The 27,478-nt window shown below is 35.2% G+C and overlaps 1 protein-coding gene across 1 annotated transcript; it reads right to left on the reverse strand.

Moving 5' to 3' along the window:
* Positions 1-22,202: 22,202 nt before the first annotated feature.
* On the reverse strand, positions 22,203-27,187 carry LOC143624336 (amino acid permease 3-like). Its single transcript, XM_077095031.1, has 7 exons — positions 27,125-27,187; positions 24,864-24,978; positions 24,528-24,761; positions 23,946-24,039; positions 23,642-23,856; positions 23,150-23,307; positions 22,203-23,068 (listed from the first exon to the last, which is right to left on the reverse strand). Exons 1-7 carry the CDS (start codon positions 27,128-27,130, stop codon positions 22,409-22,411), a joined length of 1,482 nt encoding a protein of 493 aa, XP_076951146.1. The 5' UTR covers positions 27,131-27,187; the 3' UTR covers positions 22,203-22,408.
* Between the last annotated feature and the right edge of the window lie 291 nt (positions 27,188-27,478).

Consider the following 27,478-nt stretch of genomic DNA (forward strand, 5'->3'; position numbering starts at 1 on the left):
TGGATTACCACCGAACTGACAAGTTGAATTCCGTATTGACCTAATCCCAGGATCAGCCCCTATTGCTAAGGCACCTTATCGATTGGCACCCTCTGAAATGCAAGAATTATCCAACCAATTACAAGAGTTGTTAGATAAGGTTTTCATACGTCCTACCTATTCTCCTTGGGGAGCACCAGTACTGTTCGTGAAGAAGAAAGATGGAAGTTTTAGAAAGTGTATTGATTACCGAGAATTAAACAAAGTTACCATCAAAAACCAATACCCTCTCCCATGAATAGACGACTTGTTCGACCAACTTCAAGAAGCAAATTATTTCTAAAAAATTGACCTCCGATCCGGTTACTATTAAGTAAAAATCCAAAAGGAAGATGTTTCAAAAACTGTGTTTTGAACTCGTTATGGTCACTATGAATTCTTAGTTATGCCTTTGGGGCTGACTAATGCACCCGCAATTTTCATGGATCTCATGAATCGAGTTTGTAAACCGTACCTCGACAATTTCGTTATTGTGTTTATTGATGACATTTCGATATATTCAAAAACCAAAGAGGACCACGAACAGCATTTATGAACCATCTTGGAGCTGTTGAGGCAGGAGAAGTTGTATGCCAAGTTGTCAAAATGTGAATTCTGGCTACAAGAGGTACAATTTTTAGGGCACGTTGTTAATCGGCACAGAATCCATGTAGACCGAGCAAAATTGAAGCCATTAAAAATTGGCAAGCTTCAAAGTCACCGAAAGAGATTCGCCAATTTTTGGGATTAGCTGGGTATTACCGGCGCTTTATTGTTAACTTTTCCAGCATATCCCAACCTTTAACCCTTTTGACTCAAAAAGATCGTGCTTATGTTTGGGGAGAAGAACAAGAAGCGGCTTTTCAATTGCTGAAGCAGAAACTATGCCAAGCCCCGATATTGAGTCTTCTAGAGGGAACTGATAATCTGGTAGTTTATTGTGACGCGTCCCGAAAGGCTTAGGATGTGCACTTATGCAAAGAAACAAGGTCATAGCGTATGCTTCCCGATAGTTAAAGGTGCACGAGAAGAATTACACCACCCATGACTTGGAACTGGGCACAGTTATTTTCGCACTTAAGATCTGGAGACACTATTTGTATGGCAGCAAATGTACAGTATACACTGACCACAAGAGCCTACAGCACATTTTTTATCAGAAGGAATTAAATATGAGGCAGAGAAGATGGGTAGAACTGTTGAATGATTATGACTATGAAATACGATACCATCTGGGCAAGGCTAATATGGTAGCAGATGCCTTGAGCAGGAAAGATAAAATCAAACCACTAAGGGTCCGAGCACTTGGAATGATCGTCCAAACTAGCCTTATTGAACAAATTCGCATTGCCCAAAACAAAGCATTAAAAGAAGATCACTTGGAAAATGAAGACTTACATGGGAAAGAACAAAACTTTGAAGAAAGAATCGACGAAATTTTATACTACAAAAACCGAGTTTGGATTCCCACTATTAACAAATTGAAGGACTTAATCATGGACGAAGCCCATAAGTCCAAATATTCCATTCACCCAGGGTCAGACAAGATGTATAAAGACTTGAAAGAGTATTATTGGTGGCCCTGTATGAAGAAAGATATAGCCACGTATGTCGGTAAATGTTTAACTTGTGCGAGGGTTAAGGCAGAATATCAAAAACCTTCGGGAATTTTGCACCAACCGGAAATACCGCAATGGAAATGGGAACAAATTACCATGGATTTTGTAACACACCTTCCCAAAACCTCCCGAGGGAACGATGCAATATAGGTAACAGTTGACCGACTAACCAAATCCGCACACTTCCTTCCAATTCGTACCACCTACAAAACCAAAAAAACTAGCTCGTATCTATATCAACGAAATTATATCCCGTCATGGCGTACCTGTTTCAATCATCTCTGATCGTGATAGCAATTTCACCTCTCGATTCTAGCAAGTTGTACAAGAAGCCTTGGGAACCCGAATTGACCTAAGCACCGCCTACCATCCCCAAACTGACGGTCAATTTGAGCGAACCATTCAAACCTTAGAAGATTTGCTTCGCGCTTGTGTACTAGACTTCGGTGGGAACTGGGATTAACATCTTCCACTGGTTGAAGTTTCATATAATAATAGCTATCACAGTAGCATTCAAACGGCACCATACGAAGCGTTGTATGGTCAAAAATGTAGATCACCCTTGTGCTAGACTGAGGTTGCAGATACCCATATTACCCGATCTGATTTGATTCAAGAAACTACTGATAAAATCCGTAAAATCATTAACAAATTAAAAATCGCCCGAGAATGACAAAAAAGTTACGCTGATGTTCGCAGAAAACCGTTGTCCTTTGAAGTAGGTGATAAAGTACTCCTCAAAGTATCCCCGTGGAAAGGCGTCATTCGATTCGGTAAAACCGGTAAACTAGCTCCACGATAAATTGGACCGTATGAAGTTATTTCTAAGATCGGTCCTGTAGCCTACCGACTGAAATTACCTTTGGAGTTAAGTTCTATTCACGATGTCTTTCACGTATCGAACCTGAAAAAGTGCCTTACAAACGAAACCGAACTCGTACCACTAAAAGACTTAAACATAAACGGAAAAAAAAACTTCATAGAGGAACCGGTGGAAATATTAGAGGGGAAAATAAAACAGTTAAGACACAACAAAATCTCTCTGGTAAAAGTTCGGTGGAATTCAGAACGAGGACCCGAATTCACGTGGGAATGAAAATGAATTTAAAAAGAAATACGCGCACCTATTTCCAAATAACGTCAAGGTTGAATAATCAAATTTCGGGGACGAAATTTTCTAACGGGGGAAGAAACTGACAATTGAGCCAAAACCAACTACACCTTAGTACGTATTTACCGATTAAGCAAATAAACGCGTATTTCGTAACGATCGAACTATTAACCGAACGGGTCTGGTTGTGACCCAGATATCTCGGGGGGGACATCTATAAGTGATATACGTTTAATATAAGCTAATATATTAGTTTTAAGGCCTTATTTGATAGCAAATAAGTTAAACGAAAACATGCTCGTTTAACAACCCGCTATAGATTTAGACGCGAAAGATAGTTACAAACCAAGCATTGTATCATCCGTTAAGCCGAAAAAGACTTACCAAACACTTATTTGAAATGTTTTAAGCGATCCGTGAAAATATTTTTGAATTTTACAAGCGTATAATACGTTTTTATAAATTTACACGAAAATGGCCGAAAAACACTCGTTTTCGCACTATTTGACGCATCCGATATTTTTGTAGAGCCAAAAACCGAATCTGAAATAAATTTGGACTTGGCTTTTCGCGTTTTGGTCTGTAGATCTAGATTATTGGGCCAAAATAGGCCCAAAATGGGCCCATGTACATTTCCGGTAGGAACCTTACCCTACCCCCATTTTTTTATATAACTTCCAAGCTAAGCTTGGTTATACGTCATATTCAACAAAATTTTCAAGTCCAAGCAGCTTCAAAATCATTTTTTCCAGATTTCTTCCAAGCCCTAAGGTAAATGGCTTATATAATCAACTTTTACACTTGTTTAATCTTGATTAATACCAGATAAACATAGTTTGTTTACCCAAAATTATTTCTAACCATCAAAAATTCTTAAAAATGGTGCAAAACATGTTTTGATCATAGACATGGTTAGGAACCTGATTTAATAGTTTTTGGCCATAAACACGGATTAGAGGGTTTAAAATGCGTTTTTACGGTTTAAAAGTTCGGTTTTATACCCTAACCGAAACCCTTTGTTAAGGGGCTATTGTGTTGATGAAACTTGATTGGTTTGTGATATGGCACTTGTATCTAACCTTCATAGAAGAACAAGATCTTGAAAACTTGATTAGAAAGGCGAAAACTAACCAAAACCGCTAAGGTAATGCCGAATCACTCGTTTACGGGCTGTTTAGGTTAAGGTTATGATGTGCATATTTTTCGGTCATGAAATTATTCAAGGACATCAGCGACCGTACCATTGAGTCTCTGTTCAAATTTGGTAATTTTTCGATCATCCGAGAATATTTGACAAATTTATTACCGAATTGGGACGCTTATTTGGGAAAAATAGTTAAAATACTTGAAAAAGTATGAACATTTTTAGGGAACTCAGGATTGGTATATTTTGATCACATATGAAATTTGGGAGCATTTGGAGAAGCCTAAGTAAGTTTTGTGCATTCGCGTTTAATTGAAATTTTATAGTCGTTTTTGGCTTGGAAATGATATTTGGAAAAATTGTTAGAGTTTGGGATTTATCCAAGTTGTGTTGGGACATACTCTGATCACTCAGAAATTTTGGTGGAATTTTTGGAGATCGTTTTGTATAAACGAACGCTTTTAGGACTAAATATAGCAGATAAAATGAATTTTTATAAATTAATAAATCAGTAAATAATTCCAGAAATATTTTCATAAAAATCAACATATTTTAGTTGATAAGTGGCTAAATTTTCATAAATTAAGGATTCATGAATATATAATTGTGCTAATTTAAAGATTAAACAAGTTCATTTCTAATAAAAACCGACGAGTTCGTAATTAACAAACCTGTTGGAATATCAGAACACCAAGAGTGATCAAAAATAATATTTTTGGATTAATTAAGTAAAAGCAAACTTTTTATGAGAAACCCGGACAATTTGGGCAGATTATGCGCGTTTTTCTCCAAATTAAACTGAATAAATGGAAATGAGCCCCGTAGCGAATCCAGAACCCCAACGTGTGGTCTTTCTTTAAAGCTTAATCATTTTATCAACCAACACATTTACTCAATCTTACTTCCCCATAACTGTTTTCTGAACGTATAAACAAATAACTTGGCCCAGCTGGGAAAACGGGAAAACTGAGCCAAGTTCAATTTTAAGTATTAGACATGGAACAACATTACAACCTAAGCCTATTGACACTTTCTGGGCATTCCAGCTATACCTAGATTAGATATACAGCCCAGTTTAGTCTTAAGATTATAATAATATTAAAATATTGATATTATTATAATATTGATTATAGGAACTAGTGATAGCGAATCAAACAAACCACGAGCTGACTCAGTGCTGATTATCTACTAAACAGTGAGTTTCATGACCCCTCTCTTTAAACACTTTTACGAACTTTTAGGGTGAAAAGCATGTTTGATTACATATACATACCTGAAACATGTATTGATGTGAATTATCTAAGTGCTAACATACGAAAGTCCCCACTAACACAGTGATTAACCTCAAGCCGGTGGCTTGTGAATAGTACTATTGGTTTGACAAACCCAAACGGAGCCGGCATGTGTTGCTGAGACTTTACCCCGTTTGCACATGACCCTAAATATAAAAACACGCTATGTAGTGTTAGACATAGCTACTAGGGGCATATTGTGAGCAGAAAGGGGGCCACGGTGGGTTGATTGGGCGTGGGAAATGGATGCACGCAGCACAAACAGTCAAAGCTTCACTGTAGCTTAGCATAATTACATCATTTACATACTTACTTATATCATAATTAAAAGTGTTAAATTGTGAATATTTATAAATGTTTTCTTGAAACTAGTGAAACTCACCAACTCTAGTAGTTGACCCGTTTTAAACTGCTTTTCAGGTGTACCTAAATCGGTATAACTTGGTGATCTGCTACGTGTTCAATGTGCGGTTGATGCTATGTGAATAGAAGCAAGGGTGTTAGTTGTAAGATCATGTAGTTTAACGAACTAGTTTTGTTTGTATCACCTAAACTATAAAACAATGATAGAATAATGTAATGTAATATATTGTAAATTAGTTTGTAATATTTCTTTATAAACAATGTGGTTGATACCAGAGGTGTCTGTTACATTCCCTTTTTACGCTTCCGCATTGTGCTAGTCGGGGTGTGACATTTTCACACACTTAGCCTCGAGAAGCGTGCCGGTCTCGTGGAACGTGCCAAGCTCCGAAGTCTAACGGTTTAAGCAGTAGTACGCGTTATAGAGTAGAAGTGCCACTCGATCAGTCTTAGATAACTAACTCCGAATACCCATACGAGGTAGGGGTTCTGATTAAGTTATTATTTTATTATTATTATAATAGCTTAGACCATAGTCGGGGGTATAGCCCGAACCTTGATTACTGTTAAGTATAATATAACTTTTCATAAGCAAAGGTTATAGTTAATTATAGTTTCTTCATGATTAAGAAACATAATCATTTATATACAAATGGAATAATTTAAAATAGTATTTCTTAATGATTAAGAAACGTACTATTCATTCACATAGGTTAAAGTTAAAGTAATGTTTCTTCTTGAAGAAGAAACCTGGTATAAATGTTTCTTTCTGAAGAAGAAACCTGATATATAATTAATAAATACAGAAAGGGACTAAAGGTTCACATGTTTTACAAACAAATGATTTGTCAAGGTTAAAGCTATACAAAACAGACTACGGGGTCTGAAGCTAGATCGTAGATCTAGATATTTATACAAATGTTATTCTCGTACTATAGGTCTGAGATAAAAATCAATCAATCAATCAGAAAGCTGAAAACACAAACAGGAATCAGTAACAGAAACTGATTACAGACAGGGGTCAGTAACAGAAACTGATCAATATACAGGAATCAGTATCAGAAACTGATTACAATCATAAAAGGTGAATACGGCCTAAACTTTTACAACTCTTTTAGAGTCTGAACTGTTTACATAGGATTTACGAATCCTTAAAACTTTGTGTTACAATAATAAGAAACCGGCATACTCAAATGAAGAGTGTACATGTGTTTGGATCTATACATACATGGTGACCCGGAGTTTCCCCGACGCCATGCATATCATCAAACATGCCTCTAGAAGTCTATGGTACTGTTCAGAGAAATGATATTGTGTATATGATTAATTGTACATGTACTTAGGGTAATTGTAACCCAATTGAGTTGGGTGACTAATGAGTATTGTCACAAACGTATTATTATTGTTTATGCAATGGTATTACTGAGTCAGCGTAATTCACCGGCTGTATGCTGACGTATTTTTCCCCACATTTCAGGGAAACTGTAAAGAATAGAACTGACAAACAAGACTGATAGAAGATTGGAGACATGACTATTAGAGATGATCTGATGGCTCGGATATTTTATTCAAAATATTATAAAGAATTATATTTTGAAAATGACAGGTATTTGAAATTTTAAAGCAGGTATTCAACTCCTGAGTTTTCAATATAATATTTTATCTGAAAAGACTTCCGCTGGTATTTTATACAATATTCAACGGGTATTCTACCGATATTTTATAAATGAATATTATATTTTAAGACTTCCGCTATTAACCCGCAAATCTGATATATTTTCAAAACATATACCAACTAACGGGTGTCGCACCTAGGCCCTAAGTCGGGGTGTGACAAGATGAGCCGCATGCACTCATCTTCATCGGTGAAGAGACTGATGCGCCAACAGTTGTCTTCAAAGCATCACCCTGTGCACTCTCTTCTACTTGCTTCTTCTTCGACAGAGGAAACTTCAACGCATCTGTGCAAGAAAATATTAGAACATCAAAAAGAAAAATGAAGAGTGGAAGAAAAAATAAAGTTAAACCTGGCGAAGTAACCAGGCCAGGCAACTTAACGAAACAGCCAAGTCAAGGTTTTTTAAACAGAGGAACCTTTTCCTCTTCTTCTTCAACAGATTCCGCAGAGGATGCCAAATTGTGTGGAATAGTGAACGCATTGGCGCCCACAGCGGACCCACTAGATGAAACTAAGGACATGTGGTGTCTTCAGCAATTCCAGGCTGAAAGACTGAAGGCAACCTAGTCTCCATGACGGTTTCAGTGCTGCGGTTGGGAGTAACTTCGTATCCACAATAGTTTAAGTGGTAGTAGGAACTATTGGTAGAGGAAGCACACGGCAAGTCAAATGGTACAACAGGAACAACGACTTCGTCGTCGTCATCCTCTAAGGACCTCTTCTTAGAGACCTTCAAGGAGGCAACAATCTTCCCGCTGCCGCCTTGGGACTCTTTAGCCCCGCAGGAAGAAAGGCGCTCGACATGAGACTGTTTACTTGCAACGTAAAGGAAAATCGTTAGCGCCGCTGTGAAGAGCTAAAGTCAAAAGAAAATGGGAGGAAAGATACTAACCATCCTTTGGGTTGGAAAAGCTTGAAGGTGGCGGCGGAGGAGAAGGTAACGCCTAATACGTGGGGGTGGGAAAAATAACTTTCTTTGTCGTCTTGAACAAGATCGGCTCCTCCTGTTGACCCAATGCCCGCCAGAACAGGGTCTTCGTACCCTTAGGCGCCAACTACAGCAAGAACAACAGATCTTCCACTTCTGCAGGACATGCAACAAATATATACGTGAAGGTAAAATACAGGGAAACATAATCCTTAATTAAGAAGACACAATGCTACCTTGCCCGCCATTCTTGATGATCGGCACCATCATCGGATCCTCCCAGATGCGACTTATCCCAAACAGCACTAGTGCTCGTTCAGGATACATGCAGAGCGGAGACAGGCTGCCTTTCAAAGTATTTTATCAGTCCGAGTTGGAATACGGAACTGGTTTGGGCTAGAGCTATTCAGGAGTCGAGCCAGGGTGGTTTCAAGCTCGGACTCGAAATTAAACGACGCAACTTAGCTAGGATCTAGCTTGATTTTAAAGTTAAACGATCTTAAGATCGACCCAACGAGCTGAGCCTGGGTAGATTTTGGCTCGGTTACAAAAATGATCCAAATCAGCTCAGGATGTTTAAAACAACTTTTTATAGATAGTTTTATTCTAGCTTTTATCAAGCAAGCCACGAGCCTCGAGCTTTTTAAACAGCTCTAGTTTGGGCTCCGGCAACTCCTTGCCCTCCGTGAGGTGCATCGCATGGGGACCACAAGCTCAGAAATGTAGAAGAAGACGCTATTCCACTCGTGCAAACTCTTCGGCGCATCCCCAGCGATCACCTTTGCTCCTAACCGGGTGTACATGTTGTACCAACCCTGGGAGTTCCGCCATTGGTAAAAAGCTACCAACTTGTCGGCTAAAGGGGTTATCCCCAAACAGTGACAAGTAAACTCGAAACGGCGAAGGCGTGCCATACGAGTGGATGAACTTCGGTCAGGTGCAACCCAAAAACATCTAGAACCTACATCAAGAATCGAGTAATTGGCAACTAGAAGTTGCCAATATTGAAGAACTCCTTGTAGACGACAATCTTGCCGGGAGGAGGTTCCTTCACGGTCTTGCCTGGAGCCAGCATCTCCGGCTCAAAGACGGGGTCAATCCAGTAGTCCTGGACCACCTCGTTGAAGTCGGAACGAGACATCCAACATCCAACAAACTCCATGGTTAGGGGCTTCCTCTGCCGCTTCTCCTTCTCATGATGAAAGGAACCAGCCATTCTACGCCTGGAGAAGTCAGGAGAATAACGTAAGATTTCGGGAAAATATTCGCCGCAAGGGATGAATATTTGCCAGAAATCTCTCAAAGGGAGGAAGAAGATGGAAAAGGTAGAGGGAAAATGAAGGGGGTCTCCTCTTTATATACACATCGCAACTAATACGATGGATGGATTTCAAGGAGAGACAGACCAATGGTCCAACCAGAAGACGCCACGTATACGAAACAAATCAGCAGGTATGCTACAGCTGGGTGCGTCACCGCGATTTTTGCCCACACGCATGACATAGACGAAAAAGTTGCCTGCAGATAGTAATTGTCATCCCACGTCCCATCACTCACACGCCCTTATCTCTTCCATCGATAATTTCGAATTTTCCCCTACTTCCACGTGAAAACACAGCTCAATAAGTGATGATTTATCAAAACACACAAGTGTAGCCCGCCTAGGGAAGGTTTTCAATAACCTCTCGCCAAAAAGGCTTCCGCCGAAAGAAGGTTTTTCAATAACCTCCCGCCAAGAAGGCTTCCGCCTACGAAAGGTTTCCAATAGCCTTTCGTCACAAAGGCTTCCGCCAAAAGAAGGTTTTTCAATAACCTCCCGCCAAGAAGGCTTCCGCCTACGGAAGGTTTCCAATAGCCTTCCGCCACAAAATCTTCTGCCTAGGGAAGGTTTTCAATAACCTCTCGCCAATAAGGCTTCCGCCAAAATAAGATTCTCAATAGCCTCCCGCCAACAAGGCTTCTGCCTACGGTATGTTTCCAATAACCTTCCACCACTAAGGCTTCCACTTAAGGAAGGTTTTCAATAACCTTCCGCCAAATAGGCTTTTGCCTAAGGAGGACTCCCAACACTCCACCTTATAGGCTACCGCCTGAAATAAAGTTTCAGTTACCCTCATCCATAGTACGATCCTGACAAAAAGAGGTTATACTTGCGGGGGAAAATAGTGGCAGAAACTCCATGGACAGCTCACATCACCTCATCAGCCCATATTTCTCCCAATGCTTTCTCATGAGATAATGGACTGGGGGTACTTGAAGAGATATGGTACCAAACCTACCCAAGCGCCAAAAAGCGAACCTTCAGGTGCTGTGTTACATCCTGTCATGCACCAAACATTCTCTAACACCTCGGTAAATGTAGCGCTAAAGATCGTCATAGGTATTGTGCAAAAAGGAAGTATCTCAGTGAAAGGGGCGTCTAGCCAATAAGGGAATGACAACACATAAATAGGTATGCATAGTACAAAAATCACCATCCCTCAACTGTTTTACCCACCAATCATCCAGGCGCACATTGAAACTCTCTGATTTGTGGACTTCCTAACGTGGCAGGCAATCCATATCTTCTCTCCTCCAATCCGGCTATAAATATCACTCAAACCTCAACGGTAAATCAATCCGAACTTTAAGTCAAGAACACTCACTAGTGCTTCGCGATAATAGATATTCATTATTCATTCAATCCCTTATATTGTGTCTCACCTCGGAAGGTGGTTACGAGAAGACCCCCTTCTCCTTCTCGTAATGAGCTCATGGTGTTCTGTTTGTAGGTGCTTACACTCATATCGGTTGGATTACGTTTGACCCCCCATGGGAAATACTTGACCTCAACCTAAGAACTAAGTGATTAGACCAAGGGTTGAACCAGTGTTTCTTCAATAATACTGATACGTTACTTGATTTAATATGCCCCGGTTCCCCGTTCCTTTTCATTGATATTTTTATTTCATAACTCTTTTTTTTATTCATATTTCTTTGTTTAAAATCGAAGAACAAAATGACATGTTGATTTAAAACAAAAAATAGTTAGAAGAGGCTCATGATTCGTCTAAGTATTTAAATTAGTATTGTTTTGTTCATTGTATGTTGTCACAATTATTGTTTTAATATTGACTTTGTATATTCTATATCTAAGTTATTGAGTTTATATTTTTAGAGTAGGGATGAGATCTGTACCGTACCCATACATGTACCCGAAAGTACCCGTGCATAAAATCATTAAATTTTGGTACCCATAACCAATTTTATGGTGCGGGTACGGGTGCATGTACTTTCGGGTACGGTGCTCGCTTTGGTACGTCTTTGGTCTTTTTTAAAAAAAATCTCCACTAAACTTGGTATCGGTACCGTACAGTACTGACAAACAATTATCTATAATACCACAACCAAAAACGTAATAGCGCAACCAAAACATAATAGTAAAACTAAAAATGAAATAAACCATAACATAAAATCCATTCACAATCAAGTAATGAATTCCAAAACATACAAAGTCTCCCAAATTTTTTTATCAAAATGTTTAAAACAAAATTAACTTATACAAAGAAAGTTAACATTCGTTTAATCTTTGCTAGCCATCTTTCCATTTTTCCTTTTCCTTTTATTTCTTTATGGCTTTCTCAATTTCTATAGAAAGACAAAAGACAAAGTTAATACATGTTATTTAATGATATACGCAATTACACGTACATGAAATAAAAATATATGAATATACACTAATAGATCGAGAAGGAACTGATTCAACTAATATATATTGGGTTTTGAAAATCCCGTTTGAAAATTAAGTCATGAGTGTCGAAAACCTAATAAAATCCCCTACATATTCTAAATGGGTACCAGTACCGATACTTGTACTCGTACCTGTACTCGAAAGTACCTATATCCAAAATCCGTAAATTTGGGTACCCGTACCCAATAGACACATACGGGTACATGTACATGTACCGATACGGGTACTAAATGGGTACGGGTAGTTGGGAAAAAAATCTCAACCCTATTTTAGAGTACATTTTTTACTTGCCCGGAGCCTCGAATATTTAAGGATTCTCGGGGACGGTCCTGGGTTTTCTCATTTATGATGGATTTTCTCCTAATTAATTGTGGAATGGAGATGATCAGGTAAGTCAGTGTTCTGTTAATAATTAAAATGAAACAAATATGTATGATAGTGAATGATTTCATATGACCATTTTAAAAGTAAGAGATAATTATTAAGAACAAATTAGACAAAACTCACGCTAAAAGGAATAAAAGCCTAAACTGTTTATCTTATCAGTTGGCGCGTGATGACGTTTTGAGTTATCAGTTGATGAGGTTAACTTGATGACAAGCTCAAACGTCGGGACCCATTTCCAGTGGCAAACGTGATTTAGAAATAAACTTTATACTTTATATTCATGTTGATTTTGATTTAACCGAGTGCCATGATATGTTTATACTATGATGGCATCTGCTAACTAGGATGTGTCACGTGTTTGTGTTTTCTTAAAAGATGAATCTTATACACCTATATAACACTCGGGTTAATTTTTTTATATAATAACGTTAGATCCCGGGTGAAAATTATAATAAAAATAAAAATTATTATATGTAATACGTATATTCAGTTATTTCATATAATAAGTTTTAGACAAAACATCAAAACTAGTCTTTTATGTTTGCCCGTTTTTTCAGTAGACGTCCTTTCGCAAACTTAATGGCATAAAATATCCTTTATGCTCAAAAACTCTATCATGTTATGTCATTTGGTCCTAACCCAGTTAACTTTTCTCGTTAAATTCGGTCATGTGCCAGACACATGAGGGTAGTATTGTACATTTACATATTTATTTCATTTTCCCTACGCTCCATCAATCTGTTCTCTTTCATCTTCTTTCTCTCTCACCACCATAGCCACCATGTCACTCGCCACCACCACAGCCATCATCAACTGCCGCGCCACCACCACCACCATCGTCAACCGTTGCCGCCAAACATCTGAATAAAATTCTCCAAGCCAATTGTTTGGCCGATTTTCATGCGACTAGGGTGTAAAACAACCAAATCTGAACACTAACTCTTCCTGGGTTGGGTTATGGCTTCAATTTGACTTCGAACTAGATCTGAACAGAGATGGTGTCGGCGTTGATTAGGGCTTCGAACCAGATCTGAACGAAAACACAATAGGGTTAATCAATTAGGGTTTCTTCAACAATAAGAAGCGAAAATTATAATTCTTCTTGGGTAACAAACCCCGACACTTGCCGGAAACACAGCAGGTTCGTCGGCCACCGCCTTGTCGGAGACTCTGCACGGAACTTGCGGTTAGGGTTCCGGCAGGGACTGCACTTGGTGTTGGGATTCCAATGGAAGGAAAGGGGTGGTGGCGGCTGCAGATTGAAAGCGGAGAGACACGCGGAAGCCGTATGTAAGCGGTGGTGCGGAGAGACAGGCGGAAGCCAATAGGGCAGGTGGTGTTTCTAGTGGCGACAAGTGGTGTGGAGGTTGAGAGAGAGTGGTGGTGGTGGTGGATAAAAGTGAGAGAGAGAGGGGGGGAGGAGGGATATGAAGAGAGAGAGAGAGTTTAAATGTATTTAATTTTTTTTTTTTAATTTTAAATTTCTAAATATTTTATAAAGGGATAAGTAAATTTACAATACTGCCCTCATGTGTCTGGCACATGACCGAATTTAACGAGAAAAGTTAACTGGGTTATGACCAAAGGACAAAACGTGATAGAGTTTTTGAGCATAAAGGATGTTTTATGCCATTAAGTTTGCGAAAAGACGTCTACTGAAAAAACGTGCAAACATAAAGGGCTAGTTTTGATATTTTGTCTAAATTTTATTTATGACTTTTATTTTATATTCATTTAAATCAAATTATACTTTAAAGTATTAAAATTGATTACATGTACATAAAAAATAAAAGATTTGTCCATGATTTTCACCATTTAATAATTTTCTAAGATTTTAGCCATTGTATTGATTTATATAGTCAAAATTTTGGTATTGATTTAAATGAATATGAAATAAAATTAATGAAGAATTTTATATTGAATTGTTAAAGGTTAAAGATTAGTCTTTCTAAATTTATGTGAATAAGTTAATATAATTTTAGAATGGTAATTAAAAGAAAAATAATGGATAACGGATATTATGCATTTAATGAATTGTTATACATTTTAATGAATGTTAATTATGTAGAAAATGTATTTAAAGGAATTACGTATGTGGAATCCAATGTGGATGCTCTATAATGATGACATGTGAAATCATCTTACTTAAACAGTATAACTAGATATTTAATTAAATGATTATGTTAATATATATTTAATTTAATAAGTACAATCTTTGAAGTGGAATTTTTGAATTGTGTTTGTATATTTTTATGTTTGGGATAAATTAAAAATCTTAAATATATATAAACGAAACATTTAAAAGTTTTCTGGTTGGTTCCTACATTCTTTCAAGCCACCAGATTGTTTTATTTGTTAATAGAGGTTTCTCATGTATTTGACCTGAATTCACAAGTATGGGTCTCACCAAACCCATATTACCGTTAAACGGGTAATAACATCTCATTAAATTAAAAATTAATCTTATCAAATAATTGATATGGAAATCCTATAAAATATAGATATACTAAAAATTAATATCCAAATTTTTTAAAAAAAATATATTATTGATAATTAAGAAACAATTTGATAGTAAAAAAATAATCGGGTCATGGGTTTCACCAAACCTAAATAGCTTTTAAACAGGTTAACATCTAATGTATTTGTGAAACCCTTTCATCATCAAACTCTAAGTATATTATTAATTTTCTTACAATAAATAAAATTAAAATAAAAAAGTATACAAATATTAGAAACAGAAAATGAAAACAACCCCCGTATATAATTAAAAACCAGGGCCGTCTCTGAGAATTTATGTAGCTCGGCCAAGCTAAAATAAAAGGGCCCATAGGCCCTAACGAGTAAATAAATATATAATATATAAGCTATTTTTTAAAACGACATAATCTTTATAACAATAAAAAGAGCAAAAGAAAAACCAAATACAATAATATCTAACAGTTTATGCGTAAACTTATATATAGCACCAGTTTGAAACTTTTTCATTGCATCATCTTGTTTTCTCTTTTTACATTTTTTAGCACTGGATAGTTGTTTAGGATGCATAATTGATTAATCGATTGCTAAAAACCTAAAATTCAAATACAATATGTCAATATATCAATGTAAATAGATTAATAGTTTTTCATATTTGACCTAAATCCCTAATACTAATAAAGAATACATATCAGTATATCACTCAAGAAAAATAGACTAAATGATACTATTGTAACTATTAACTCAATTAATAATTAAATATCCAGTGCATTTGTGTAGCCGGTGGTGGACTGCTGCTTGAGTGTTTGGTGGACGGTGGGCTGAAGAAGCCAAGAAGGAGGGCTTCCTACTTGCCTAGTTGGAATTTGAATGGGGGAACGACCAGACGAAGCGTATAAAGGGAACGACTTGACGAAGTGTAGAGCCATTATTAGACTTCTAATCAGCCTTATTTTAAGTGTTTATTATTATTATTATTATTTATTTATTGATTTTGGTTCAATGGTTTGGGCCCAATAACCTAAAATTTACCAAATAAACTATGAATTAAAAACATTTTTGGGGCCCGATAATTTTAAATGATCCAAATCAATTATATTACATAAGATTTATATGTGTGTGTGTGTGTGTATACTAGCTTTTGAACTGTGTATTACACGGGATTTGTCAAATAATAAAAATTAATAAGATCCGTTATTTGAAATAAAGACAAAAAATTAAAGTAGAAAAGAAATAAAATATATAACACAAACAATAAGAAGTCTAGAATCTCAATTTTACAAATTTGAAAAAATCTCTTTATATACAATATTTGTAATTTTATCACAATCACTATTTTGTATTATAATGACAATAAACATAATCAACGTTATAATATTTTATGTTTCTATTTTGTATCTTTTTTTTTCTTTAAAACTATTCATTTTTATTAATTTAAACATTGACAAATCTCATGTATTACAAGGGAGTCAGAGCTAGATGAAATAAGCAGATGATAAAATGGATATATCTAGTAAGGGTGCCAAAACAAACACAATTGTGTTTGTTTTGGGTCAATATAGATAACTTTTAAAATTGAAATGTGTTAGAGTGGATCAAAATAATTTTGCAAAATGGTCAAGAAGGGTTGGGAAAATGCTAGTGACTTTTGGTTATGGGTTAGAATGGACTAAATTAAGCAAGCTCCATCCAATTTTATGTCAAACAAAACCCACAAAACTGAATAGAAATCGAGAAATCGAAACCGAAAACATTGAAACCGAATAGATGCCGAAACCGACCGAAACGAAAAAAAGCAAAACCGAACCGGAAAAAAACCCAAAAAACCTGAATCTCGGCCGTAGCTTTGACAACATACGCCAGGTAACCACTGCACCCTCGCCTTAACAAACCTTCGGCTTTTATCATCGAAATGACGTTAAGCCTTGAACTTTCTTTATCACTATAACCGTCACCGTATCACCTTCCAATGACTTCAATCTTATCATCTTATTCTTATGTACTATCTGAGCCTCAAATTCAGACAGCTAATCCATTACCAAAATCACGTCGAACCCTCCTAAGGTTATTACATGCAAGGTAGCAGGGAACTCACGTCCTTCTAGTTCTATCTTACAATTATTAACCATTCTCCATATTTTTAACTCAGGTATCGCTAGTGGTATCTTCATAACAGTCTCAAGTATACAACTACATTCTTCCTAGTGTTCTTGTTTCACAATCGCTATACCACGTAGCCTCATCCTTTCATGCCTTTTCAATTAGGTTTCCTTGACAGTTACCCGTACTTCTCGATCATCTCTACTTTCTCAACATTCGCTTCGTCACTCACGATTCCAGCAGTTCCCTTATGGAGTTAACTTTTGCTGGCATACTACATGTTTTAGCTCATTTCAGTTAACTTATCTCCATTTATTTCATGTTACTTCCACTTGGTTTCCCAATACGTGTAGCCTTTAGTGCTTCAGCGAGCTTTGTTGGCATTGAAATGCGAAACAATTGAGCAACTCTCTTAGTGTTGAAAATGACGAATACCACAGTGTCCCCCTCCAGTTACTACATGCCCATTATATGAATCATTCTCAAGGTGAATTCTTAAGGAATTTCTCAAATTAAATATCACTAGAGTTTTTGAAAATTGAAATTTTGAGGATACGCACAACCTTGGAATAGTGTGTGTGTGCTGTGTGCATACGATAAAATGAATAATAATATGAATAAAATACGGGTGCTAGAATAATTAAACACATAAGACCCACATATAACACAAATAGATCATGCAAAGGGACCTCGAAAAATAAACTATAACTAGGTGGTCACATCTAACTACCTTACCTATAGTTATGACTCATAAACCAATCTGTAACACCCCAACCTACGGTGAAATATGTCCGGGAGATACGAATTTTTTATAGCATGTAACACTATTGATGTAGATGTCGTATTCTAATAAAAAATAAGTATTTATAACAAGTAAATATCTATAACTAGTACGGGGACTATGAGTTACTCACCTTTAAAATCAACAGCGAGTTAAGAGATTAAAAACGAAATTTTAGATGAGCTGACCGACACGAGAGAAAATAATAACAAAACCCTAATTGAAAAATAATATGACTTAATAATAGAGAATGAAAAAGAAAATAAATGAGAATCCAAATTCTATGTGATCAGGTCTTAAATCGAGAGTTTAACGAGTAAATAAACGAACTTGCGGTGTTAATCGAATAAATTGTTAAAATTCAGGTTTTTATAATAAAACTTCTGTATAAGTAATATTTAATGAGTTTTTGTTAGTTCGGATCAATTATAATGCACGGACCGAACAATACGGAAAATTAATGTAAGATAAACGAGTGTTCGGTTTTTATTGACTCAAACCCAAAACTAGGTCAGATTCACTTCCAACAAACATTATATGTAAAAATGATATATTTGATGATTAGTTTCTATAAAAATTAGTGTTTAACAAAGAATAAACAAAAAAGCCCGATTTTGAAACATAAACCATAGAATTGAGAACTTGATTCAGTTGAACCTTGGAATACCTCAAATCCATGAATTGGATATAGGATGAGGAGGATGAAGATTTGAAGATGGTTTTGACTTTTCTTGGTCAACACTTGAAGTACACCAAAAAGAGGATGAATTCTTGAAATTAAAATTATTTGAAAGATGTGAACAATGGAATAAAGACTAGAGACATGTGTATTTATAGAAATTGTTTTTTTTTGTTAGTTAGGTTAAAAATCCTAACTTGAAGAGAAAATTATATGTTTTAAATGATTTACGGTAAAAACTTGGAGAAATAAGTTCAAGTAAAAACGAAATAATAATAATAATAATAATAATGGTGGTGGTTGCCGCCATTTTTATTTTTATTTTTTTTCTTAAATAAAATTATAGTTGTACAAATAGAAATTAACTTGGTTAAATTGTAGAAAGCACCCTATAACTACGTAAATGAAATAAATTTATCTATAGAATCCAGAAATTAAAGCGACTCAGGCTTCGGATTAGAAAACTGACGAATATTACACCTACACGTAATGGATAATGATAAGTGTTTTGAAAATAAAACAAATCCTTTTTTTTCTTATAAGACCATGTGTAGACTGTGTAGTTGATGGAGGTTAGTTAATAAAAAGTGTCAATACGTCGCCGTCATGTAGGCGGATTGGCAGTCACTAACTGATACATCAAACACGTGTAGTAGTTTAACCGAATTGTTAATTATTAATTAAAATGAGAGTAGGGTTTTGCTTGATTGGTTGAAATCGCTTAGAAAATATCTCATAGAATAGTAACCAATTTTCAAAAGTGTTCCAATTAGGTCACTCGTGCATATTTTCCTCAAATCAGATCAGTAAATCTTCAAATCGAGTCAAGGAAGAAATGGAGGAGAAGATGTGGGGTCGGAATTTGAAATATATGTAGTTAAAGTTAAAAAACTTAGAAAATATTAATTACTATATTTTATCCTCTGTATTACGGGGGTTGTTTACATTATTCGTTTTTAATATGTGTGTGTGTGTGTGTGTGTGTGTGTGTATATATATATGGATTTTAATTTTATTTATTGTAAGAGCATTCTCATCCAACCCCTTATTTTGTGTGAAGGGTGTTTTTATAATTTAAATAATGATTCAGGGTGTTATGAGTGAAGAGTTTTTATATTTTAGAAAAAATAGTGATTTTTCTGTATATTTGAAAAGTTACTGTTCATCCCTATAATTTTTTAATATATTTTGAGAGTGGTTGTGAGTGAAGGAAAGAGAAAAGGTAATGATAAAAGGTATAAAAAGTATTATTTAATTGAAATGGAGAGTGAAAATGTAGTGAGTTTTAATGTAATTTTTTATTTAGAGATAGGGAGTAGGATGAGAATGCTCTAAGAAAGTTAATAATTAATATACTTGAGGTTTGAAAATAAAATGATTTCACAAATAAGTGATATGTTATAATCCGGTTTAAAAGCTATCTGGGTTTGGTGATACCCATTACCTGTTTATTTTATTTATTATAAAATTGTTTCTTAATTACAAATAATATCTTTTTTTTAAATAAAATAGGATATTAATTTTTAATATATTCTTATTTTATAGGATTTTCATATCAAATATTTGATGAGATTAATTTTTAATATAATGAGATGTTATAACCCGTCTAAGAGCTATATGAGTTTGGTGAGACCTTTACCCGTGAATTTGGGTCAAATGCGTGAGAAGCCTTCATTTACAAATAAAACAATCTGATGGCTTGAGAGAATGGTTGTTTTACATTTTTCGTTTTTTAATATTTATTTTTTGGAATTTAATTTTCTTATTGTAAAAAAGTTAATAATATACTTAAGGTTTAATGATGAAAGGGTTTTATAAATACATGATATGTTATAACCCGTTTAAAAGCTATCTGGATTTGGTGACCCATGACCCGCTTATGTTTTTTACTATAAAATTGTTTATTAATTATAAATAATATCTTTTTCTTTTTAAATTGGATATTAAATTTTAGTATATCCCTATTTTATAGAATTTTCATATCAAATAATTGATAAGATTAATTTTTAATTTAATGAGATGTTATAACCCGTTTAAGAGCTATCTGGTTTTGGCAAGACCCATACCCATGAATTTGGGTTAAATTAATGAGATCTCCATTTAAAAATCAAGCAATCTGGTGGCTTATATAAAAGGGGGGAGCACCACATCGCGACACGTAGGATTTTAGGGGTTTCATTTATATATATTATAGATATTAAAATTTAAAAATAAAAAATAAAATCCACATCGTCACTCAGCGTCAACTTAAAAAAAAGATAAAAAGATTTCCTATGTGAAACAAAAAAGAAAAAAGCTAAAAAAACATATTAAAACCTTTAATTTAATAAAATATGAAAGTTGAGTGACTTAATTGGAACATTTTTTTAAGTTGACTGACCTAATTTAAACACTTTTGAAACTTGGTTACTATTTTATGAAGTTGCCTCAAATTGCTTATGGTCCCATTTCCTTCACATTTAATAGGGTTGCAAAACTAGTGCTCAAAGGGGCTAGAGTCGCTAGACACTCTTTGCACCTCATCTTCTAGTAGTGTAATGGTTTAATAATGTAATATAGGGTGAGATGGTATGGAATTACCCCCATCCTAAAGGTTACACCACCACAATCTTGGTCCAAGGCAATATTTCTTGCATTTGAAGTAACATGATTCTCGTACCATGTTTGACCATCAAAAACTCTTTCCACAATTAATACATTTCAGACTTGAGATAACGACTACAATTGATATAGATAAGAACCAAGCACAATTAATGCACGTACCGGTCGACCACTATTTTTATACTTTCCTTCTCTCACCCACGCGACGTATCTGTCTTAAGATCTTTTCTTCTAGCTCTTTGGCTGAACTCTTGTTTTTAAACTTTCCATTTGATAATTACCCTTTATGATCAGTATATAAAAATTGTAAGTTTTTGAAAGTGAGAACCTATTGATGATTTATTTTGTGTTATAGGAAGAGAGAAGTATATATAGGTGATCTTCACCTCTTTGGAGTGAAGATACTTGTACATGATACTCGGTATCTGTCTTAATAAGACGTTAAATGGTGATTAACAAGTTACAAATCAGATATCTTTATCCTTATTTTGAAAATAAATTCTAAATGGAGTGACAACAGCTTATACAGGAGATAATGGCATGGGGTTATGATTAAGATTTGTGATCTTATGGTTTAAGGTTCGAAAACTAACTCAAGGAGGTTTTCCCACGGTCTTGTGTTTCCTCCTTGATGGCGTTCCTAGGTGAGACACGCATGGAGCATAATAATAAATATAGATCGACGGTTGAATCCCGTCTTAGAAAATACTCATTCAGGTATTGGAGATAATTCCTAACGTTGTTTAATAATAAAAAAAAAGAAAAATTAACGTCATCATATACCGTTAGCATGTGTGTATATCCTACTTTAGGTATTATCATAACAAAATAAATCCATTGACAAACAGAATAAACAATGTTCTTACAAGTGAATGACTAAGCTTGTGGGCGGCCATAGCAATATACTCATCTAAATCTAGCAGTCATATCAAAACCAAGTGATGGACATTGTATCTAAATCTAGCAGTCACATTAAAACCAACTTATATTATATCAATGTGACTCCGATCTGTCCTCTATTTACACTTACTATCATTTTCACAAAACCTGGTTTAGCTTAGCTTTCACAGGAGTTATATGTAAGTCACAATGGGTGGACTGATCCTTTGACGATTTGAGGACAAGCTAGTGTCACGTGAAACCGCCAAAACTATATTATATTATATTATATTATATTGTATAACTTTGTATTTTTCAAGCAGTCCGGTTTTGTTATGACAACCAACTGCAACTTCAAAAATTTAATGTTAACTTAGAATGGTATAGCTGATCTTGAAAGCTTGATGCTAGAGAATATAAATAAGGAAACATCTTTGTGATTAACTTGATTCCATTACATAAAATACATATATACAAACAAAAAAGAACAGAAGTACAAAGGTAGAATGACAACCCCTCTCTTTAGGATTGTTATTATCTTGAACATACATGATCAACAGGTATTGAAATTTTCGTGAGTTTCCTAAAAATCTTTCATTCCAACAAGTAGTTTAAATCAATATTCAATACGTTGACTTGAATGGATGGTAGACCTTCAAATCCGATGCCACGCCTGCAAACGATCCCGCTAGAGCACAAATCGTAATGATTAAACAAGCGACACTCAATATTTGCAACGAAACCCATCGCGTACTCCACTTGGGTATTTTCTTTTGAACAATGTACATCTCAACCGGGAAATAAACCGTCAACGGCCAAAACCCTAACGCCCCGAGAATCCCAACAACATCATTAAAGAATGGCATCAACAATGCAACAATTGTGGTGAAGCACACAAAGAGAGTTCTCCAAACCAATCGGAACAAGTTGAGTTTGTAGGGTTTGTATCCACCGATCGGGATAGGGATCTCGATGTTGTGGTTAATAAACTTGCTTTCGGGGAGATAACTTGCGGCGGTGTTTTCCACAAAGGCGAATAAGGGTTGGCAGTACACTTGGTAGGCCCCGACAAGGTGGATAACGATGGCCGCGTTGGCGATGTCCAATAGCCAAAAAGGGTTGTAGAAACCGAAACCGGTTAGGAGGTTTCCGGGTGCCATGTCACCGAAGGCGGCGTACCCAAAGCATCCACAAAACATGTAAAAGACCGTTGTCGTCACTACGCTTATGAACGTTGCCTTCTTCATGGTTTTGTACTCGGCCGGTGGCGATTTGATTGTATCCTGAATATTATTACACAAACTATTTTTATTATTTATAAAATAATTACGCAAAATATATAATATGATTATAATTATTATTACCTGAATTTCAATGAGGATGAGAGAATAAGAATAAGCAAAAGCAATGGCTCCAAGCGCTTGAAAGCTCCTCCATATCTTTTGAGTTTCAGTGACTGTTCCGCTGCTAGTTTTAGTTCCAATGCTAATACCAGTTAAACTTCCCTTAATCTTTTTATTTTCTGGTAATTAGGCAAGAAAATCAAAAGTTAATTTCCATAAACAATTTATTTATTTGTTACCTTTTTGACTATTATAAGTCAAATTAAATTTGAATTACAACACGAATATACTAAAAAAGTATACACATAATCTTTGTTTTTCCTTTTAATTTCAACTTTCTATGTTAAATAATTCACAACCACCCAATAATCCGACATACTTTTTGTACAATTTTGAAGTTATTTAACTACTGGTTTGACTTAAAAATTCAACCGTTCAAACTTTCTTATTATTTTTTGTAACGGCAAATTTTTCCACCTAAAATCTTCTAAACTTTTAACCGTTTAGACTTACCAGCAACTTTAAAAACCCCAAGGGCTAGACCGATGGTGGAATAAGTGAAGGACATGACGGCAGCCAGCATCGACAGCCATGAAATCTGATCAAAATCTGGAATTTGAGAGAACAAGATTTCAGCGACACCGAACATCACCATGTATGGTGTCCCCGATACACGGCATGGATTATCGTGACCTTTTTCGTGGTAACAATCCGCCTTTTTCACTGCTCTGTTATCATCAACCAACAAATCATTCATTAGTCTCAGTTTTATAAATTTGATAAAAAAAATGTTTAGATTATAGAGGTGAGTACTAACATCATGCTGATAGAAGCCGCAATGGTGTAGCCGATTGCCACTCCGACGAGATTGAAGTACTGGATCATGCCACATAGTTTTACTTGAATCCCACCTGAAAATTATAAATTTTATGAAATTAGGCTTCGATTTGACTCGTATTTTTTTTTTTTTTTGGAATTTTTCGTGGGAGTAGCTGAGTTAGAGAAAATTAAAGTGTTCATAAGTGGGTAATAGATTTGTTAGCACATCTAGGTAGTCTGCTACCTCGAGCAAGAACCTTAACTAAAGTATAATATACTTTATTTGAGGTGGCAAGTCTACTTATTGAAGTAGCAAGGACGAAGAAAGAATAGTGTTTCTCGTATATTAATTTGTTTTCCAAGGCACTTCAGAGTTAAAGCCTGATTCCTTTCGTCTACAAGTCCGCTACTTTAGTAAGCGGACTTGCAACCTTATCAAAAGTTAGTTGAATTCTGCTATTTGAGCTAGCGGACTTCCTTATAATTTACCATCAAAATATACTCTAAATTCCGTACTCTTGAAAAGAAATAGATTTTAAAATTTTGAATAATTATGATTGAATTTAAAGAAAAAAAGTACCAAGATTGTTTTGAACAGCTTCCATATAAGTATAGTTTCGTTTTCCGGTAACCGAGTCGCCACAGCGGTAGCAGGCCGCGAGAAGGCAAGACGTGTAGTAAGTCACGAACGAGAACAGAAACAGAACTGTGGGTCCCGCGATCCAGCCGAGCTGAGCCGTGGCCCATGCCAATGATAACACGCCCGACCCGATGACCGCAGTTATGATATGTGCACTTGCAGTCCAAACCGTCCCTATATTCCAGGAAAAAAACATTTCAAAATGTTAAAAGTTCGTGGAAATGGTTTTCCTGTGTTATCATAAGAGTGATAAGAGTATGAATACAAACTATTTACCGGTTCGCTTAAGCCGACCGTCGTCGTCAAAGCATTTCGAGGGCGCCTGAGGGGCGAAGTCTCCAGCAGCGAGCTCGAATCCTTGTTGGTGCTTTCCAGCCGCGTTTTCACCCATCTTTTTCGAAACAAATTCCAAATCAAAAACCGTATAGGTTCGTTCAAAGAATTAAGTTTGTATAAGTATAAAGTTAAATATACTCAAACTTGATAATCTATGCAAAATTGAAGTTTGATGATCCAATTCCAAAGATAGATATTATTAAATTCAAGATGAATTTAATAAGCCAAATGCAGAATTTGACTTTAATATTTATGAACTGTGAACTCCTCTAAATTATCAGTTGTTTGATAATTGAAAGCAGAGGAGATAGAAGAAATATGATGATTTGAGAAGATGTGAAATAATATGAAGAACGGATGGGTTTATATAAACTCGGTTTGTGGGGGCCGTGTGATATCACGTGTCAAAATAACGTTTACAATAAAGTTAAAATAGAAAAGAAAATAGAGAACAGAAAAAGTAGAATTTGACTTTAGTCGCCGACTTGTGTGTTTTGACTGTATTCCTGTTCATGTTTTTCTATTGTTTTTTCAATAATAATAAAGTGAAGATAACGTATAAGTATATGATATTTACTGTCTTATTAATTACTGGCTACCCAACAAATTTCTATTTTCAATTGTATTAATTTTCTTTTAATGAATAACACGGTCAAACCCGAGAATCACCCGAGAGGGTTGATATTCCGAGACCTAATCTATTTAATGATGTTTTATCTAGACGTAAACTCCGGAATATAACATATAAGTGTGATTTAAACTCACGATATCAGTAAGTAAAAACCCTTACATAAAGATTAAAAAAAAACTCTTGACCAGACCATCCACCGAAGTGATGATAGCTCGGTTGTATTGATTGAACTAGATATTTATTGTGTTTGCTTAAAATTGCCCGTGTTCTTGTCAAGATCTCCGTATGATTATTAATCAAGAGGTATTTAAAAACTTTTACACTACATTCTCGGGTTTAAAATGCAAGGAAAAAAATTATAAGATTGGACAAGGGATGAAAGGAAAAGAAATTATAAACTTGAAAGACAATTTCAAGTTAAAATAAAAGAAAAGAAAAGAAAGTGTTAATTGCATTTCGGAAGGAAAAGATTGAAAAAAATGTAACTTTATAATTGTGTCTTCATAGCCAAATAAAAAAAGAATTGAGATAGGGTACATTAGTAATATTGTAATGGGAATAAACTTTCCTTTACAATCAGACTTTATTTAGCTGGAAAGTTTTGAAAGAAAACAAACCCAACTTTTCTTTCTATTCTCTTTCTTTTCTTTAAAGAAAAAAAAACTCAAGAATGAAAAATGAAAAAAAATTTAATCTTTCTTTTCCCAAACTTTTAAATAAAAAACTTAAGAATGCAGTGTTACTGATTTTTTTACTCTTTGTAGACAAGATTAATTTTACTCTTTGTAGACAAGATTAATAGTCACATGAAGAAGACTATTAAACAAGAAGGGTTCATTGTAATAAAACTCTTCTAAAAATTATAGTTATTAAAGATTCAGATTTTTTTGCATTCAATTACTTTCAATCAAAGTTTCTATTACACCACTAATCAATTTGTTTAATTAAATATTTGATCATTAATTAAAACATGTTTGGTTTTCTTTAAACATGAATTCCGTTTGAGCACGAACTATGCATGACCGGACCCTAGTCCCTACGGTTTTGTCATGTATAATTTACATACTAAAGTAGTGTCAATAACTACTTAACAACTAATAAACTAATTAACCATTTAACTAAAGGTGATTATTAAAACTACTTTTTGTAACAATGTTTGGATCAACCCCGAAATCCGAATGAGTCTTCTTAATACGGTAAGTCATCAGTTCATGGTAATTTTGACGCTGCAATTTTGCCTCATTTAAGAACACCATCAATGATGAAACTTACCATTGTGGAAAAACTGTTTGAGTCATGTTTTGAGTCTAAAACCCTAGAGATCCTAATTTTTAGCCATTACTCGCATGCTAATGAACCAGAAAAACAATTGTGATTATTACAACTTTATTCATCTAATAAGCACGTAGAGGTGGGGATCGAGTCCAATGACAAAGTCATTAGAATAAAGAGTAAGAGGTCAAGGGTTCGACACTAGCATTGCCATTCAAAACAAATCTAGCAAGCACGTAATAAGACAATCTTATTAAATGAAATTATATTACATTAATGCTAAACAGTGAACACATACCTTCATTTTGGCCGTGGAATCTAGGCGGAAACACAAGGAGTCCAAGAGATTAGTGTACTCAGAGACTGATCCTCAACACTAACGTGTGTGTTTCACATATGTCAACCATCTTCACCTTCTATATATATCCAACCTTTGAGACCCTAAAGTATAATTATATATTTTTTTAAGTAGATAAAGTGTTATGGTCACAAGAATTTAAAATACTAGTAACACGCTTTATGCAAGGTTAAGTGAAATTAATGAGCTAAATTAAATCAACAAAAAAATCTATATTATATATTCTCTAAATAGCTTTTATCTCCCCGTATTACGAATGTTGTTTTATATTATTCGTTTCTAATATTTATATAC

Source organism: Bidens hawaiensis, unplaced genomic scaffold, assembly GCF_021521415.1.
Source record: "Bidens hawaiensis isolate Kalapana, Puna unplaced genomic scaffold, B.hawaiensis_p1.1 tig00003760_1, whole genome shotgun sequence".
In the NCBI taxonomy this organism is placed as follows: domain Eukaryota; kingdom Viridiplantae; phylum Streptophyta; class Magnoliopsida; order Asterales; family Asteraceae; genus Bidens; species Bidens hawaiensis.

Coding starts and splice junctions, on each gene's coding strand:
- LOC143624336 (XM_077095031.1), bottom strand. Junction 23,857..23,945: donor GCGGCTTCTATCAGCATGAT/GTTAGTACTCAC, acceptor TGATGATAACAG/AGCAGTGAAAAAGGCGGATT. Junction 23,069..23,149: donor TCATCCTCATTGAAATTCAG/GTAATAATAATT, acceptor AATAATATTCAG/GATACAATCAAATCGCCACC.